At 39.6% G+C, this 17,020-nt stretch overlaps 3 protein-coding genes across 5 annotated transcripts; all 3 read left to right on the top strand.

The window, feature by feature from the left end:
* The first annotated feature begins 4,194 nt into the window (after positions 1-4,194).
* LOC119982092 lies at positions 4,195-6,634 on the top strand. The gene has a single exon (XM_038825290.1). It carries the CDS (start codon positions 4,607-4,609, stop codon positions 6,578-6,580), a length of 1,974 nt encoding a protein of 657 aa, XP_038681218.1. The 5' UTR covers positions 4,195-4,606; the 3' UTR covers positions 6,581-6,634.
* Positions 6,635-9,244: 2,610 nt separating this feature from the next.
* On the top strand, positions 9,245-10,250 carry LOC119982653 (glycine-rich protein 2-like). The gene has a single exon (XM_038826138.1). The coding sequence runs from the start codon at positions 9,348-9,350 to the stop codon at positions 9,969-9,971; it is 624 nt and encodes a 207-aa protein (XP_038682066.1). The 5' UTR covers positions 9,245-9,347; the 3' UTR covers positions 9,972-10,250.
* A 2,042-nt stretch (positions 10,251-12,292) lies between these two features.
* LOC119979884 (thaumatin-like protein 1b) lies at positions 12,293-15,148 on the top strand. 3 transcript variants are annotated; one of them, XM_038822514.1, is made up of 4 exons: positions 12,295-12,542; positions 12,640-13,333; positions 14,508-14,611; positions 14,728-15,148. In XM_038822514.1, the coding sequence occupies exons 1-4, from the start codon at positions 12,479-12,481 to the stop codon at positions 14,733-14,735; spliced, it is 870 nt and encodes a 289-aa protein (XP_038678442.1). In that variant the 5' UTR covers positions 12,295-12,478; the 3' UTR covers positions 14,736-15,148. The 3 variants fall into 3 exon arrangements, with proteins under 3 accessions (XP_038678436.1, XP_038678447.1, XP_038678442.1); XM_038822508.1 differs by having other exon boundaries at positions 12,293-12,542; positions 14,508-15,148; XM_038822519.1 differs by lacking the exons at positions 14,508-14,611; positions 14,728-15,148 and adding an exon at positions 13,410-14,501 and having other exon boundaries at positions 12,293-12,542.
* Positions 15,149-17,020: the final 1,872 nt, after the last annotated feature.

Raw genomic sequence — 17,020 nt, 5'->3', positions numbered from 1 at the left:
CATTTAAGTCATGCAATCATACTGAGTATCCAACAACAGATATGAACTCAACTCGGGGAAGGATAAGATTTACGCGTATCGATAAACGGAAGCATAAGTTACTCAAAGCAGGGAGAAAATAAGCAGGCAGAGCTGTCCATCAGGAATCCACCTACAATATTTAGTTCATTAAAAAATGGGAAAATTAAAGCCCTCCAGTTTACCTCACAGCTTAAGGAGTCAGAAACACAATCTTTCCATTTCAAGCATCAATTGCAAAAAAATACCAAAGCCAAGAGACACAAGATAGGGATCAGGGATCCTCGGATGACAAAAGCTTGGCAAAGTCATATCATCCATACAGAATTTTCAACATAACGATAGCATTTCATAAGATGTCAACTTCAAAAAACATACCCAATAAACACATAGCAAAGCAAGATTCCCAACAACTTTGCCTCCTTCATACCTTGAGCCCCAAAAGAGAGCTCTGCAGTTTAGAGTAAGAAGTATAACGCAGAAAAGGAAAAATTATAAATTTCTGAAGTTTTCTCTTCATCTGCTTGAACAAACATTTGCATTGTCAACTGAAAGGCATCCAGCATACAAATAAAACTAGTAATACCCAAATAACAAGTTCCGAGAAATTGAAAAAAAACAATCTCTTTATATAGAAGCTGAATTTTTACCAGTTGAGGCCGTGCCGCCGTGATCGTGGAGTAGGAGGACCCTGGTGTGCTCTCGCGTGGCGTTGAAGTCAGTCCACTCGACTCTGGGTCCACCGTCGCGAGAGTAGAAGACGAAAGGCTTGAAAGAAGGGTAGAGAGAAGCCAAGAGAGCGATGTCGGGTCAGTTTCTCGGATGGATCGTGCCATCGTGGGTTGTTCCGTTCTCTTCCTTCTTCTTGCCTCCCATGAGGCCTTGGGCCTTATTATACGAATAACTGGGCTGGGCTACAATTGAAATGGGGCCGAGATTTTGTGGCAGTAAATGGAGGATAAAAAGTAAGCCCATCCATATAAACAGTAAAACTGAACCAGCCCATGAGGCCATGACAGGTTCCAGAACTCAAAATGGAAAAGCATTTCACAAATAAAAAAGAATCCTCACATCACACTTTGTATATTTTTCCTCCACATCTCCAACAAGTCTATACAAACCATATCTTACACAAATGTTTTGCATTACAGGATCACCAAGTCCACCGTCCAAACATCCACTTCACTCAAGAAAGCAAAGATTTGTAGGTTTGTATGTTAGAAAAATCAATCCAAACGATGATATTGTCTGCTCTGAGTCAAAGGTCCGTAAGAATTTGTTTTTCTGAGTCATCTCCGAATTTTTTTTTTATAAGCATCTCTGAAACATTTAGCCATTTAGGCTCAAAAAATGCATCACTTGTGTGAGGGAAGCTGAACTTTCATTTATATATCACTCAATTGAGGTATACCAATTTGATGTGGGACTACAAGTCTTGACACACTCCCTCGCAATTGTGGACTCAGTTATGCGAGACCTAACAAATGGACACGGGTAAAGCTGTAGAGGTCATGTTCAAATGGACTAAATCTTTGCTTTTACACAATGTTAGAAAATCCAACTTAAACACATGAAAGTAATATTGTCAACTTTGGGTCAAATGTCTGCACATGTTTATTCTCACGGGTCATCTCCGAAGTATTTAGATCCATAAAATACGTCACTTGTGTGAGGGAGTTTGACCTTTGCTTTTCTACCAATAAATTAGGTTATAATTATATCAATGCGATATGAGATTATAAGTCTTGACATTATCATGACATTGTAGACAACACATTAGAGTAAAAAAATACTGTATAAACAACTCATGTGCAAAATACCATTTTCCGAAATTGAATATGTGACATCTAACTTACACCTACCTGCAACTCTACCCGTACGTGCACAAAGCATCAAAAGACAAAAGCTCATAGAACAAGTAATGGACTAAATTTGGCCAAGGTCCCCCATGATGTAATGAATTTGGGCTTTGCCCCTTTTCATTAAAATTCTTGCTTAAAACCAAAAAAACAAAAAAGGGAAAGTCAGAGACACAGAGAGACAGACAAAGAAAAGAAGGCATTAGCTTGGCAAGACATAGATGACAATGAGATTTTGTTGGGATCCATAGCTTGCCTGCCCAATGCCCATCAAGGTAAAATGACCAACTCATCACTACTTGTAATGGAGCCTCTCTGCAACGCTCATCATCACAGCATCTAATGCACGCGACAACGTGTGGACAAAATCCCACATACTGAAAATCAAGACATACCAACTTTTTGGGGGAATCATTTGCCCATGCACACGCGCACACATACATTTGAGCAGCTTATACAAGTATGTATATGTATATGTATATGTATATGTACTTGTTACAGTAATACGGGCAACAATAGACTGTTCATCACAGTAGATATGGTTCCGATCGAGAATCTAAAATAAAGATTTCGGATTTAGGTTTAGAAATGCTTGACAAGATATATACAAAACATAGCCTCAATAAAATCCATGTTTGTACAAGATTTTTAATAAGTGCAATAGATCCGTACTACTTCATTATTGATAATTAACTACATATTGATTTGTCCTACTACCTCTGGAATCTTCACTGCACCTTCCATGGAAACAAACAATTTTTTGACATCAACAATTTTCTTATTCACGATTCATTCATTCATCATGCCACATCAATCAGTAATCAAGTAATCCATTCCACTAATATCTCCTAATTTTATATGAAAAAAAGTATACGTGGGTGTTTGAGAGAAGAGAGAGTTCCAAAATGTTTTGATAGAAAATAGACATTTCTTGTACTGATTCGAATATCTGTGTCAAACATTAGCCCTGTTGTTGGATTGTTTAGATTAGCTTCAAAAGGTAATTGACATATGTATGCCCTCTATGATTGAAATCAATCACAGTCACAGGCACAAAGGTTGATGGTAGTCCGGCCTATAGAGCTCTCCAACAGGTTTTTGTTGCTGTGCACATTAATAATGTACAGTGAAGTGCATAGACTAGCATTGATTTTTCATTTTCACTAAGTACTACTATATTAGAAATCGGTACGTATCTGGAGCGGTTTACTTCTCCAAGACACGCACCCAAGAACAATATTGTAGTTTGTTGAGCTTGTGTCATGCATGTGAGATTGACAATAGAGCCTGTCAAAATTCAGGAATATTACATGCAAGAGATTCAACACATGCGGATTCTGAAGCCAAGTTCGATTCAAGTACTACAGAGATTTTTCTAATCTGAATCTCTGATATATAGTATCCTTTTGTCCTCACAACTTAATTTTGTACTTGAGAGACTCTGGTTTATTCCAACTCATTCAATATCATATCTTTGATTAATTGTGCATGTACGTATAGTAAAACAAGTTGAACTCGAACCGCATGTATAGTAAAACAAGTTGAACTCGAGGTTCGAGATTACATACGACCTAACTTGCCAATTGAGCTACTCGAAGTTCGCAATTGAACTAGTAATTAGGCTTGTGCATTGCATGGATTTCTTTTTCTTATTGGATGTATAATTGTATATATTTTAAATGAATAATATATTCAATTTATATCAACAAAAATCTGTACTCTATTATAATTCGTATAGTTTTGATTATTTATATAGAATCTCAAGGTTGGAAATTTCATACTTATCTATCGAATAAAAAGTAAAGTAAATTCATAATTATTTAAGTTTGAAGATCAATTACATTATATTCAAAAAAAAACATTATCTTCACGGTTCTTTCCTCGGTAAAACAAAACAAAATTGAAATGAAATAATACATATAACTCTATATGAATAAAAAAGAAAATAGAAATGTAAACAATTGAATTCATCGAAAATGATGTCTAATCTTATTTTTTAGCCAAATATATATGTATTTTTGTAATGCACTATAAATTATTCGTATTACAAATCTCAATATTGTTTGTCCCAACTATACTAAATGTTGAGATGAACGTCCACGTTATATGAATCATGTGGAACATGTGAGGCCCATGATTTCACGTGAATCATTTGTGTAAATCTTAAATATTTGGGATAGTTGAGACAAAAAATAGTAGAATAATTATCATTGTCGTAAATTCCCTCCAGGGCACTCGACTTTCTTACATATAAAGTGAATGTCAACCTTTTAATCTCAACCGTTAACGTAGTCAACAATCTAACGGTGAGAGTGCATGAAAAATGGGTCATAATGTGCTTCGATATTTACCTTCATGAGTCTCAAGACCAATCAATTCAGCTCCTTTTATAACTGCCACTTTCATTTAGTATTTCTACACATTATTACATTGGTTGGAGAAAATCCCGTTTCACCGTTAGAATTCTCTCCCTTTGATCTCACCGAATTCACAGCCGCGCCACCTACACATCACCCCAGCTCCACCGGGCGCCACCACTACCCCACCAGCCCCAAAGTGTTTGATAAAATACATTTCATACAAGAAACAGAGACAGAGAGATTGGCTCCGTTTCACCTTCCTCCACCATCATATGGAGAAAAGGCACATGCTTTCTCCATTTCTAACAAAACCCACCTGATTTAGAGTAATTTCAATATTGAGTTTGTCAATTTGAAGGTGTTTGATCCATGGCGGCAGAGAAAACTGACAAAGTTAAAGAGATCCTGGCAAGGCCAATACAATTGGCAGACCAGGTGACCAAATTCGCCGATGATGCACAGAATTTCAAACAGGATTGCCAGGAATTGAAGGGGAAGACAGAGAAGCTCGCAGGTCTGTTACGCCAAGCTGCGCGTGCAGGGAACGAGCTTTACGAGCGTCCGACGCGGCGAATCATGGACGACACCGAACAGGTCCTCGACAAAGCACTCTCGCTTGTCACCAAATGCCGCACAAACAGCATCATGAAACGTGTTTTCACGATCATCCCCGCCGCAGCCTTTCGGAAGATATCGATGCAGCTTGAGAATTCCATAGGCGACGTTTCGTGGCTTCTCCGAGTGTCGGCATCTGCTGATGATCGTGACGATGAGTATCTCGGTCTCCCTCCAATTGCTGCAAATGAGCCAATTCTCTGTCTCATTTGGGAACAAATTGCGATCATGTTCACGGGTTCGTTAGAGGAGCGATCGGACGCTGCTGCCTCGTTGGTTTCGTTGGCTCGTGACAATGATCGATACGGTAAACTGATTATCGAGGAAGGTGGGGTTGGGCCATTGTTGAAATTGGCCAAGGAGGGGAAGATGGAAGGTCAAGAAAATGCTTCCAGGGCAATTGGGTTGTTAGGGAGAGACCCTGAAAGCGTCGAACACATTGTGAATGCTGGTGTTTGCTCAGTGTTTGCGAAAATCCTCAAAGAAAGTCATATGAAGGTACAGGCCATGGTGGCTTGGGCTGTATCAGAATTGGCTGCTAATCACCCCAAATGTCAAGACCATTTTGCACAGAACAACATAATTCGTTATCTTGTTAGTCATCTTGCCTTCGAGACGGTCGAAGAGCATGAAAACTACAAGAAATACAAGAAGAAGATGTCCATTGATTCAGTCGTGTTGGCTAAAAACCGTACAAATGCCACGAACAATATCAAAGAAAATATTGCAGATGAGACCGAGACTAAGATTGCTCATCCAGCCGGTAATCAACCCTCCAACCAAATGCACAATCTGGTTAATGTGGCCATGAAAAACCAGTCTCCTGGGCAGCAAAATCACCCTCCAACCAATCCTGCTAACCACAGCAAAGGCAACCTACAAAACAACACAAAGTCACACCATCACACCAACCACGATCCAAACCATGTATCATTAGCAGGGCCGAGCATCAAGGGAAGGGAACTCGAGGACCCAGAGACGAAAGCCAACATGAAGGCGATGGCTGCAAGAGCCATCTGGCAGCTTTCAAAGGGGAATGTCTCCATTTGCCGCGGCATTACAGAATCAAGAGCACTTCTATGCTTTGCAGTTTTACTAGAGAAGGGTCCCGAAGATGTTCAATCCTACTCAGCAATGGCACTAATGGAAATCACTGCTGTGGCAGAGCAAAATCCTGACTTGAGACGCGCTGCTTTCAAGCCCACCTCGCCTACTGCCAAAGCTGTTGTTGATCAACTGATCAAAGTAATCGAAAAGGCAGACTCGGACCTTCTTGGTCCATGTATTAGAACCATTGGCAATTTATCAAGGACTTTTCGAGCAACTGAGACGAGGATTATAGCGCCATTGGTGAAGTTGCTCGAAGACAGGGAACCAGATGTTACAATGGAAGCTGCCATTGCGCTCAACAAGTTTGCTTGCCCTGATAATTACCTCCATGATAATCACTGCAAAGCAATCATCAATGCTGGAGGCACCAAACATCTAATTCAGCTGGTTTACTTTGGAGAACAAAGTGTTCAGTTTCCTTCATTGATTTTGCTATGTTACATTGCACTAAATGCCCCGGACAGTGAAGCACTGGCACAAGATGAGGTGCTTATAGTGCTTGAGTGGGCATTGAAGCAGGCACATTTCATGGAAGATCTAGAGATTGAAGGTCTATTACCAGAATCCAAAAGTAGGTTGGAAATCTATCAATCTAGAGGCACTAGAGGATTCCATTGATTCAATAAATTTCTATGTAACATTATCAAGTTGAATTTCAACATTTACTTTTAGTATAAACTTGACTCTCTCTTCATCCAAACCATAGACTGCTTATCCATGGGACATTCCTCTTGCTATTCTTCTCTACATTCTCCATAATTGAGTTCTTTCCATATGGTTCAAATCTTTGCGCAAAACAATTTGGCTCGGCGAGCTCTTCCCAGCAGTGACAGTGAATCTGTGATTCTAAAATTACATTCGTCGATAATGGCACATAATCTTTGGAAAAAATATAACATTTTGTTTGGTTTGTTTTATATTTTTTTATAACGTTTGATTTTATTTTCTGTTTTCAAGTGATTTCCTCTTTTGGGTATTTTTTAAAAATTGTAATCAAACATGTTTTTTGAATTGTTTTCTTTTCAAGAAATTAAAACATAAAACACAACAAACATACCACACACACAGATTTTTTTGAAATATAACTGAGAAATATGTCTTTGGATTGTTTTCTTTTTCAAGAAATTAAAACATAAAACGCATGAAAAACAAACATAAATATGTTTGTAGTTAGAATCGAAAATATGCTTGTGGTTATACTCGAACCTTGGGCACATATATGCTTAATTGGAGTGTTTTCTTTTTCAAGAAATTAAAACATTAAACGCGTGAAAAACAAACATAAATATGCTTATAGTTAGAATATAATCTTGGACACATATATATTTAACCCAACAAATTATCAATCCAGTCACACAGTTCCTAAGTGCTCATCACAGGTAAATGATAGCATAAGCACGCCTCTAATCATTGAATCGAACGGAATCTAACTTGCAAAAGAACAACTTTACCAAAATATCATTTGGGGTTCTCAAAAAAAAAAGATCATTTGGGATTGAGACTTCACAAACTCAGTAGTTGAATTTGGTGTTTGTCTTGTTAAGCATCTGCATCATCTGTCTCCATCCACACACATAATTTGTTCAATCAAAGTCTACATAAAGTACAAATGCTTATCCAAATATAATAATTTGAACGTTTGGTAATGAGTGCCTAGTTACACTATTATGGCTGAAACCAGTAACCACCCATCTCTGATATATATTAGGAAACAAGCTCCCATCATAGTCAAGAAAAAAAATGTCTCTACGCAAAGACAACAAAGTAGGACGAATATTCATGATGGATCATCAATAATTGTAAGGGTAAGTTGGAAACGTGAGCTTGAGATTTCTCATGAAATCATTCTTATGTTTTTGCCTAATTTGTGTTACAATCTCAAGTCCCACATCGGAAGTACGAGATTCTGATGTGGAGTTCATATACGTATTGGGCTCTCCAACCTCACAAGTTAGTTTTTGGGGTGTCGTTCTCCCGAGTTTCAAATCAATTGGCATTAGAAGCTATACCATGTCTCTCAATTGAAATCGTGTGACAGGTGATGACGTCGATTCGCCTGGACTAGCTAGTGCAAAGCCAGCCCACATTGGCACAGAGACTGTGGAGGATGGTCCAATATTACAATCTCAAATCCCACATCGAAAGTATGAGATTCTAATGTGGGGTTTATATGAATATTGAACTCTCCAACCTCACAAACTAACTTTTGGGTGTCCCAAACTTCATATCAATTTATCAAAAAAGGGCATGATTTACAAGTGATTATGGTCTCTTCTCTTATTATGTCCTGGTCAACCAAACAGTCTTCTTAGAATCTACAAAATGGGCTCGTTTGCTAACAAAAACGTAATGGGCCAGCGAATAAAAGCCCACAAATTCAGCCCAATCATTTGAAGGCTGAAGCGGGCTAAGCTAAAGAGTCCGGCCTTTCACTCTTTCGCACTGCAAAGTCAAAATTGTTTTTGTTCTTACATCAGTTTCAGAGAGAATACAATTTGACAGTTTGACCACTTCAGTACACTGGCTAATATGTAGGTAAATTATTGAAACTTTATTAATAGTGTAGTGGAGTAGAAGTTGTTTTTACTTTTTACAGCAACTGCAAAAAGTAAAAAACAGCTTTTGAATGGAGAATTTTGACCAGTCTTTGTTCCTTTTTATATTCTTCTTTTTATTTTAATTTTCCAATTATAAATGGAATATAATAAAGAAAGGAGAAATTAAATTCGCAAGTTGCACTTTGCTGCTTTGCACTTGTTCTTCATTTTGGTGTACTAATAAATTTTTTTAGAAAAAAGAATGAACGTATAGTATTACTTATAACAAATACAATGATATTTGTTTTGTTAGAAATAAAAATTAAATTCATCTCAATTGGACATGTCATTTTTGAACGGTTGGATATAAATTAAAATATTATATTTCTATGGTGTTTAATTTAATTTTTTAATTTAAGCAAAAAATGTAATATACTTTTGGATTTCGACGTTTCGTTATTATAAATATTATCCATTTACGATTTTTCTAAATTTTATTAAATTATTTGGTGTGGGTCCCGTCTGGCATCCATATGTTCCAGGCCCAGCACCATCTAGGGTTACAAAAAATATAGAATATTCCGAAACTACCCCTACCATAAAAACCTAGATATTTTTTTTTATCTACTTCCCAAGGAAGGATCAACGAGAATTGAAAAGCTAATCCAACGGTCCAAACTTGCTGGGCCAGAATCCCTAACCCTTCGATCAAATTTCTAATATAAGTACCCCTCTAAACCCCCTTCATGCCGAAATCACTGAGAGGCGCAAAGAGTGTGGGAGAGAGCGATTTCTTCATTCTCTCTCAGGGTTAGGGTTTCTGTCTGCTTCTTTTAGGGTTTGTGAGGATGAGCGACAGGTTGACAGGGAAGGTCAAGTGGTTCAATGAAACCAAGGGTTTCGGGTTCATAACCCCCGACGATGGTGGCGACGATCTGTTTGTTCACCAGTCCTCGATCCGATCTGAGGGCTTCCGCAGCCTAGGTGACGGTGAGGAGGTGGAGTTCCAGATCGAGAATGGAAACGACGGCCGCACCAAAGCCGTTGATGTCACTGGACCGAACGGTGAACCTGTTCAGGGAAGCACCCGCGGAGCTGGCGGTGGAGGTGGTGGTGGGGGTGGTAGAGGTCCTCGTGGAGGCGGAGGTAGCTACGGGGGTGGTAGCTACGGTGGGGGTGGTGGTTATGGTGGAGGAGGATATGGTGGTGGTGGGAGATCTGATCGTGGAGGCGGTGGAGGCTATGGTGGCGGCGGCGGTGGCGGTGGAGGCTGTTATTCTTGTGGTGAGTCGGGCCATATGGCTAGGGATTGTCCTCAGGGTGGTGGTGGCGGCGGAGGCCGTTATGGAGGTGGAGGCAGTGGTGGAGGCCGTTATTCAAGTGGCGGCGGCGGTGGGGGTGGCGGTGGTGGCTGCTTCAACTGTGGGGGTACTGGTCACTATGCTAGGGAGTGCCCAAACGCTGCTCGTTGAGTGAAGGAGGTTGGTTGGTTGAGTGTGTGTCTACTACACATTTGACCGACTTCTTTCTTTTAGTCTTTGGGTTTTGCTTTAGTTTTCTTGCTTGGTACTTTATTTTTGATCTGGTTTCTTAGGCTTTTTAATTTGGTATCGTATGAACTTCCTATGGTTTATGGCATGGCTTTTGTTTCAGTAAGAGATGAGTTGGTGATGGGAAAAATGGTTTTTGTGAGCTCTCTCTGTAATCAAGTGTTTATACACAGAAATATATACATGCTGGTTTGGTCTAATTGTTTTGAGGTTTCTATAATCTTTAGTTTGTTTGATTTCTGTGTTATTCAATTGCGTTGCCCATAATTGTTTGATTTTATTTTTATGCTATACTGGGTTGCTGAAAATCAATGGATGAAGGCCTCACTCACATAGAATAGACATATGCTTTGTCCTCCCAGTGTTTCTCATGAAACAATGACATTGTTCGTGTTGTATTTTTTAATTATTTGTAGCGAGACAGAGAGGCTATTGTTTGCTCTCATGTCTATGAATTCAGTTGTATCTCAACGTTCCTAATTATATTTCTAAACCACTTCTTGAGTCAACTGGTTTCATTACTGGATATATTATGGTGGTTGTTTTCTCTTATTCGGACTTGTGATCAGGTACTTGAATGAGTTTTGTTTAAGGGATATGTATGAGTTAAGAACATAATTGTCAATATAACCACCTCACTAGCTCAATGGGACTGGGACATTGAGCACTTGAACAAACAATTAAAGCCGGTGGCATGTTCCCCATCTTTTGGTGAAAATAGAGAACAGAGTTTGCAAGTTGGGAAAATAGGGTGTGATTTTGGGAGACAACTGATAGGAGGATTCAAAAAAATATTTACTGGTTATTAGATACTCAGCTTGGCTCTGTTTAGACACTTTAGATGAGGGGCAACTCCAAGGGAGGTCTCAAATGGGTATGCATACCCATTTCAGAGGTGTTGGCTGGCGTCTGAGGTTTTGGCAAGGCAACAGAGGTCTCAGATGTAGTCGGATTTTTGTGAACTCATATGTGCTTTACAAATTTATAAACTTGGAGAGGAGAGTAAGTCGGTTTGCAAAAAACAGCTGGAGTTCATAACCTTTGGGGTTACTTTGCCATTTCCTTACTCCAAGCAGTCGTCCAAGCTCGATCGGGGTCTTCGTCCGATAGAGTGGCTGCGGTTGGGTTTGGGTGTGAGAGTCCGTTATTGTGTGTGAGAGAGGCGATAGAAGGTAGATGGTTTATTTGTATTTTTTCAAGTTTTTCATGAATTCAACTTCAGCTTCTAGACTTTTTTTAATTCATCGTTTTCTTCTTCGCAAAATTTTTGTTTTTTTCAATTACACCCGTCATTTCAGGTTTTCATACCCCCTTAATTAGAATAATGCTTGAGACCCTCAAAAAGTGATCCCCATTTAATATGAAATGTTGGATGTGAAGTGGGCTCAATATTTGTGTTTTTAATCAATGACTATTTTAATACCACATAGATTTGAGGGACTTTTGAGGATCAAATTTTGAGGGTCTCTAACATTGTCCCCTTAATTATTTTGTTCTACAAAATTCATGGACCGAATCAATCTACTCATGGGCCCATGGATTAAAATATATGGATAAATTATATGAGAACTCATTTTATACCTATACCTTTGGTGTTGGAGTGGATTTTTGTCAAAATAATGTCATTGGCATGTAAATCTTTTAGATTATGTATAGTAGAATTTAGATACCCCATTATAGAACTACTTGTTGGAGTTGCTCTAACAAAGCTGCAACTCCAACAAAGGTGGATAGAGACGGGACCATACTGGGGGGTTCAGGGTTCTTGTCATGTTCTCTGGCTTGACTTATTTCCTCGCGTGTCTAGAGTCTAGACTCGCAAACACTATTGCGTTCCAAAAGTTGCTGCGCTGCTACACAAACAAAGGTGGGCGTGGTTTGCTTTTGGAGTAGGTTGGTGTAAGAACAGCACTTCCACTACAAGTCAATGACTTGGCCTACAGATATACCCACTCACATTTCTGGTTTGTGATACTGTACAAAGGTCATTGTAGAGCTGGTGTTTTATGTGGCCCATGGGCCTGAGATTTGGGCTTTGCTTTTTGCAGTATATCTATATGATATGGGCCCATTGGGCTCTCAAGCTAATGGGCCATAAAAGGAAGTTATTGCTTTGGGTCTTTGTTTAAGAGGCCCCGCCTTGAGGAGCCCATCATCTTTGTTTCCTCTCTTCGTCAATGGTAGCGTAGATTCCTAGAAGTATTATTTTTTTCTCTTTTTAGAAGAAAGAAATCTTGAAACGTTACCGAGGAGTCAACTGCCAAAAGCCGGGAAAATCCAAACGGAAAGGAGTAAACGGCAATGAACAGAAAAATGAAAAGACATCCAAACACGGCCTTCTCCTTTCGCAAGAAAAGTAAAGTTCTTGGTATCGCACTCAAATCGCATCACTTTCTTGAATTCATGAATCTTCATTGTTCTTCTCCACAATGGATCGTCGTCGTCTCCTCAGCGTCATCGTTTTGACTCTCCTCTCCATCTCTCACTTCTCAGGTAAAATCACTTAACTGCCTCTGCTTCTCCTACTATTCACCGATCCTTCACTGATTCATTTGTTTGCTTTGCTGTAATGTAATTTTGACACTCACAGAAGTACAGTCGGCGACCTTCAAGATCGTCAACAAGTGCCGGAACACGATATGGCCCGGTTTACTTTCCGGCGCCAACACCGCGCAGCTCTCCACCACTGGTTTTGCTCTAGAAGCTGGTAAGTCCAAGACCATACCCATACCCAGAGCATGGTCGGGCAGGATATGGGCCCGGACCCACTGTTCTCGAGACTCCGCTGGAAAATTCGTCTGCGCGACTGCTGATTGTGGGTCCGGAAATCTAGCATGCGGCGGAAGCGGAGCCAAGCCGCCTGCCACGCTGGCTGAGTTCACTCTCAACGGTGCCGGAGGACTCGATTTCTACGACGTTTCTTTAGTGGATGGATATAACCTCCCGGTGCTTGTGGTCCCCAAGAAGATTACGAAAGGTCTTTGCGGCGCTACAGGATGTCTCATCGACCTTAACGGTGCCTGCCCGGCTGAATTAAGGGTGGCGCGTGAGAATGGGAGTGCGAGTGTGGCCTGCAGAAGCGCGTGTGAGGCCTTTGGGGATCCGAGCTATTGCTGTAGCGGCGCTTACTCAACTCCTGACACGTGTCCGCCTTCTCCATACTCATTGTTCTTCAAGAACGCGTGCCCACGCGCGTATAGCTACGCGTATGATGACAAGACTAGCACGTACACCTGCGCTTCCGCCAACTACGTTATCATCTTCTGCCCTCCACCATATACCAGGTGAAATAATTTACCCAATTTGTGTTCATAAGTGAAATTAAGAAACTGGGTGAATTGAATTGTCTCTGTTTTATAGGCATGTGAATGACTGAGTTATACCCGATTACTCTTTGGATTCCGGGTGTATTATTAACTAGCGTCACAGGCCATTGGGTTTCTTCTGGCAGCAGACTTATGGAACAGTGCACCCATGATACCTCGACTTGGGTATGGGTATCGGATATGTATCAGTGTCAAGTGTCAGACTCTTCAATTTGAAAATTGATGGGTACATGGACACTGTCCAAAAACTAGGATATTGGTATGTGGACTTCGTCCAAAACTAGGATACGGGTGTGTGGGTACGTTATCTTAATACGTGTTAGGATTTACCTTGAGAGTTCAATCAACATGGTATCAGCTTAGGATGCAAGAGCGTCTGGAGTTTTTAGTCAAATGATAATATTCTTTTGTGTAATCTGTTTATGAATACCATTGTAGTTAGCTGCGAGAGAGGATGGCAAGTCATACTCTTTTGAAGGTTTTTCTCTTATTCTTGAGGCACGCGTGCGAATTTGAGTAGATGTGCAGTTTTCTGTCTTTTATGAAGCCCAAAACCTTTGTTTGTCCCTGTGGTCCTCCAGCCTGACCTATAAAATGTGTTGAATTTTTTCTCTTTTATATATTATTAAGCATTTGTATCAATTCTCATACTACATCTTTAAAGGATTCAACCAGGGAAAGAATCGACAAGATAACTTGGATAATTGATAGATGTTGGTATGCAAGTGGGCAGAGAAGACATTCACTTGCCTTTTTACGCCACAGACGGGCAAAGATTTTTAGAAATCTTGTGATAAGAATCATGGTGAACTCTTGGGAAGAAACATTAGGCTCCTAAAGTTTTAGGGAAAACCAATAAGAGACGAGGAGCTGAAGATTTAATACTCGTCATCACTTGTTGGCTGATTTAGATGGCATAGTGTTGCTCAGTACATTAGATTTAATCACTGCAGAGGCTTTCTTCTTTTTTTTGGGTGGCATCCCTTGGTATTCTACATATATGTATGTGTGAAACTATGAACCTTGTGGGCTTAGGCGGCGAAATCGTAGCTTTCTTGCATGATTAAGAGAAATGACTTGATAGCGCTGAGTATGTCATTAACATGTATATGCATTGTGAGTCAAATTGCAGCCAAAAATTGTTGGGAGCACGGCAAGATGGGGCGCAGCTTCCTCTAGTGAATAAGACGACAATTTACATAGCAAGCCACCATGCCAACGCTGCTTCATCTTCAGGTCCGGTCCAAGCACAGTTTATTGCTGGTGCAGCCTCTAGTGTAGTGGCTCTTTTGCTGTTTTGGCCACTTTTATTTAACTTGTGATGTGACTAACATTGGCGGGAACCATTCCAGGCAGATAGTAGAACAAATTCCATCTGAAGAACCGGATTCAGATGGACAAGCTTTCGGCCTCACCCAGGCTCTCTCTCTCTACTGTCAAAAGACATGCATCATGGAGGATTACATGGAGATTGATCAAATCTGGTGACAGTTCAGAAAATGCCATGAGATTGTACATACCTTCCCTTTCATTAGTATTATACTTTTATCACTCCATTTCGTGTAGATAGATATAGGCCATGAAGTTTTTGTATGTTATTACTCTTACTATGATGTTACTGCCCAATTCTGAATACTAAAAACAATGTATTTGATAATAGCAGGCGTGGATTGTGATGTAGCCCGACTATTGGTTTTGTTTCTGTTGAAGCATTTTTGCCCTTAAAAGGTATAACTATATGAGTGGGAACATTCTTGAGTTCTTGTTTATTTACCTCTTGGTCTACTTTATTCCAGTATGGTTGTAATTCATAGTATATATACGCAAAATAAGTGCTTTTGAGCAGGGTTTTTCCTTTACCTGTATATCTAGTCAGGTCCCAGGCTCTGTTAATGGGCCATAAATGAAGGTTGTGGCTTTGGGTCTTTGTTTAAGGGGCATATCCTGAAGAGCCCATGGGTTTTGTGATAGGATTTGTTCCGTCAAGTCATTTTTACTAAATATGCAAAACAGTTCCTGACAAGAGAGATCTCCCTGATTCTTTTTTAGTAACCGAGAGCGAATCAAATAAGTTTGTCCCTCGGATATCAAATATGGATATAAACTCGAGCCATCCGTCTCACTCGCACACTTGAAGAAATGTTAAGTTGAGCCAAAGCCAACGTGTGGCCGGACCAGCCTATTGATCTAGTTCTATTCCCTTATGAGTGCTGAATAGGTATATGAAGAGGAATATAACAATTTGTCAAATATACTAAACTGAGCCTCTCAATATAAAATTTTGTAGGGCCTGGGAGATTTTGGTGGTGGTGGGTGTTTGTTTTTGACAAAAAGGAGAAACAGATAGGAGACAAAAGGAGAGATAAATCTGCACAACCCATCAAGAAGAATCATACCCATAATTCACCTTTTCCTCAAAATATGACCTGGTGGGTTAGTGGTTTCCCTAAACTTGGATCTTGATGAGGCAGGAAAAAACACAAAACAAACACAAAAGCTGTATTATTTACTACATATTTGAATGTTAAAGAACTCATTGAAATCTCTGTTCAAGTAAAATCTCTTTAACCATGCTTGTTTTTCTCCTTCAAATTTCAAATTTTCCCATCACTTCAACTCTCAAGCATGGAAAGTTACTTGAAACAAATCATAAGCTAAATTTCTTAGCCTTACAATAATCCATGAAAGGTCACTTTGTCATCAAAGGGAAGGGCGCAGTAACTTTCACTAAAGAATATAGGAAAGACTTGTTTTTTCCTTATATTCCTCTTATTGAGCAGTGCGATTTCAAAAACTTTTCGGTCAAAAATTGGGGTGAATGGTCGTGTGGGTGTGGACCTCCCACTCCCAATGATGTTATAACTTTTACACAAGAGACACTGACACATGCCAACCTTATAATATATACACTGGTTACGTTCCAACACACATTGAAACGACTAGTCCTTTTTAAAAAAAAAAGAAAAGAGTAGCCTTTGCTATTACCAATCTCTTCATAACTTTGACCCAACCTAACACTCATAAGTTTTAGGCCTTAACTTTATATCATCATTTGTCAAGCTCACCCGCCAAACCTTTCAAATCCTCTCAATCTCTCAATACGACAATACCATTCTCCCTCTCCCATGTAGGCAAATTGTTAACAGAACCCTAAGCCCAGACGATAGGCATTTTGAGAAATCGATATAGTGATAGGAAGTCTATATTCGTAAATAGATTACATAAAATCATAAACAACCCCAAAAAAAAATTCTTATGAGTGCTACCTCCGAACCCTCACATCATTTTTATGTCTTTAGTGATTTCAATTTATAGGTCCATTACTGTGCGTGAGAGTTTAACTATTCGAGTTTAATCTCATATTAAATGTTCGGAGGATAATCTTATATGATATCGTTGTACGAATAGCTCGATAATAATCTAATTATATTCTGAGCTATGTTTTCAATTATTCTATTTCGAAATTTTGCTGCTTTTATTTAAATAAACTAAAAAAATAAAAATCAATGCATGAAAAGGAGAGAAGAAAGAGTGCGGGCATCCAATGCTTTTGCCATAATTGTATTAACCGGGGCAACGGACACCCTAGGCCCTGTTAAGCTTACGGTGACGTGGATTTGGAATAACAAATAAGGGCCTGGCCTC

Source organism: Tripterygium wilfordii, chromosome 2, assembly GCF_013401445.1.
Source record: "Tripterygium wilfordii isolate XIE 37 chromosome 2, ASM1340144v1, whole genome shotgun sequence".
NCBI lineage: Eukaryota > Viridiplantae > Streptophyta > Magnoliopsida > Celastrales > Celastraceae > Tripterygium > Tripterygium wilfordii.
The sequence above is the reverse complement of the archived record's forward strand: the minus strand, read 5'-3'. Positions and strand labels throughout refer to the sequence as shown.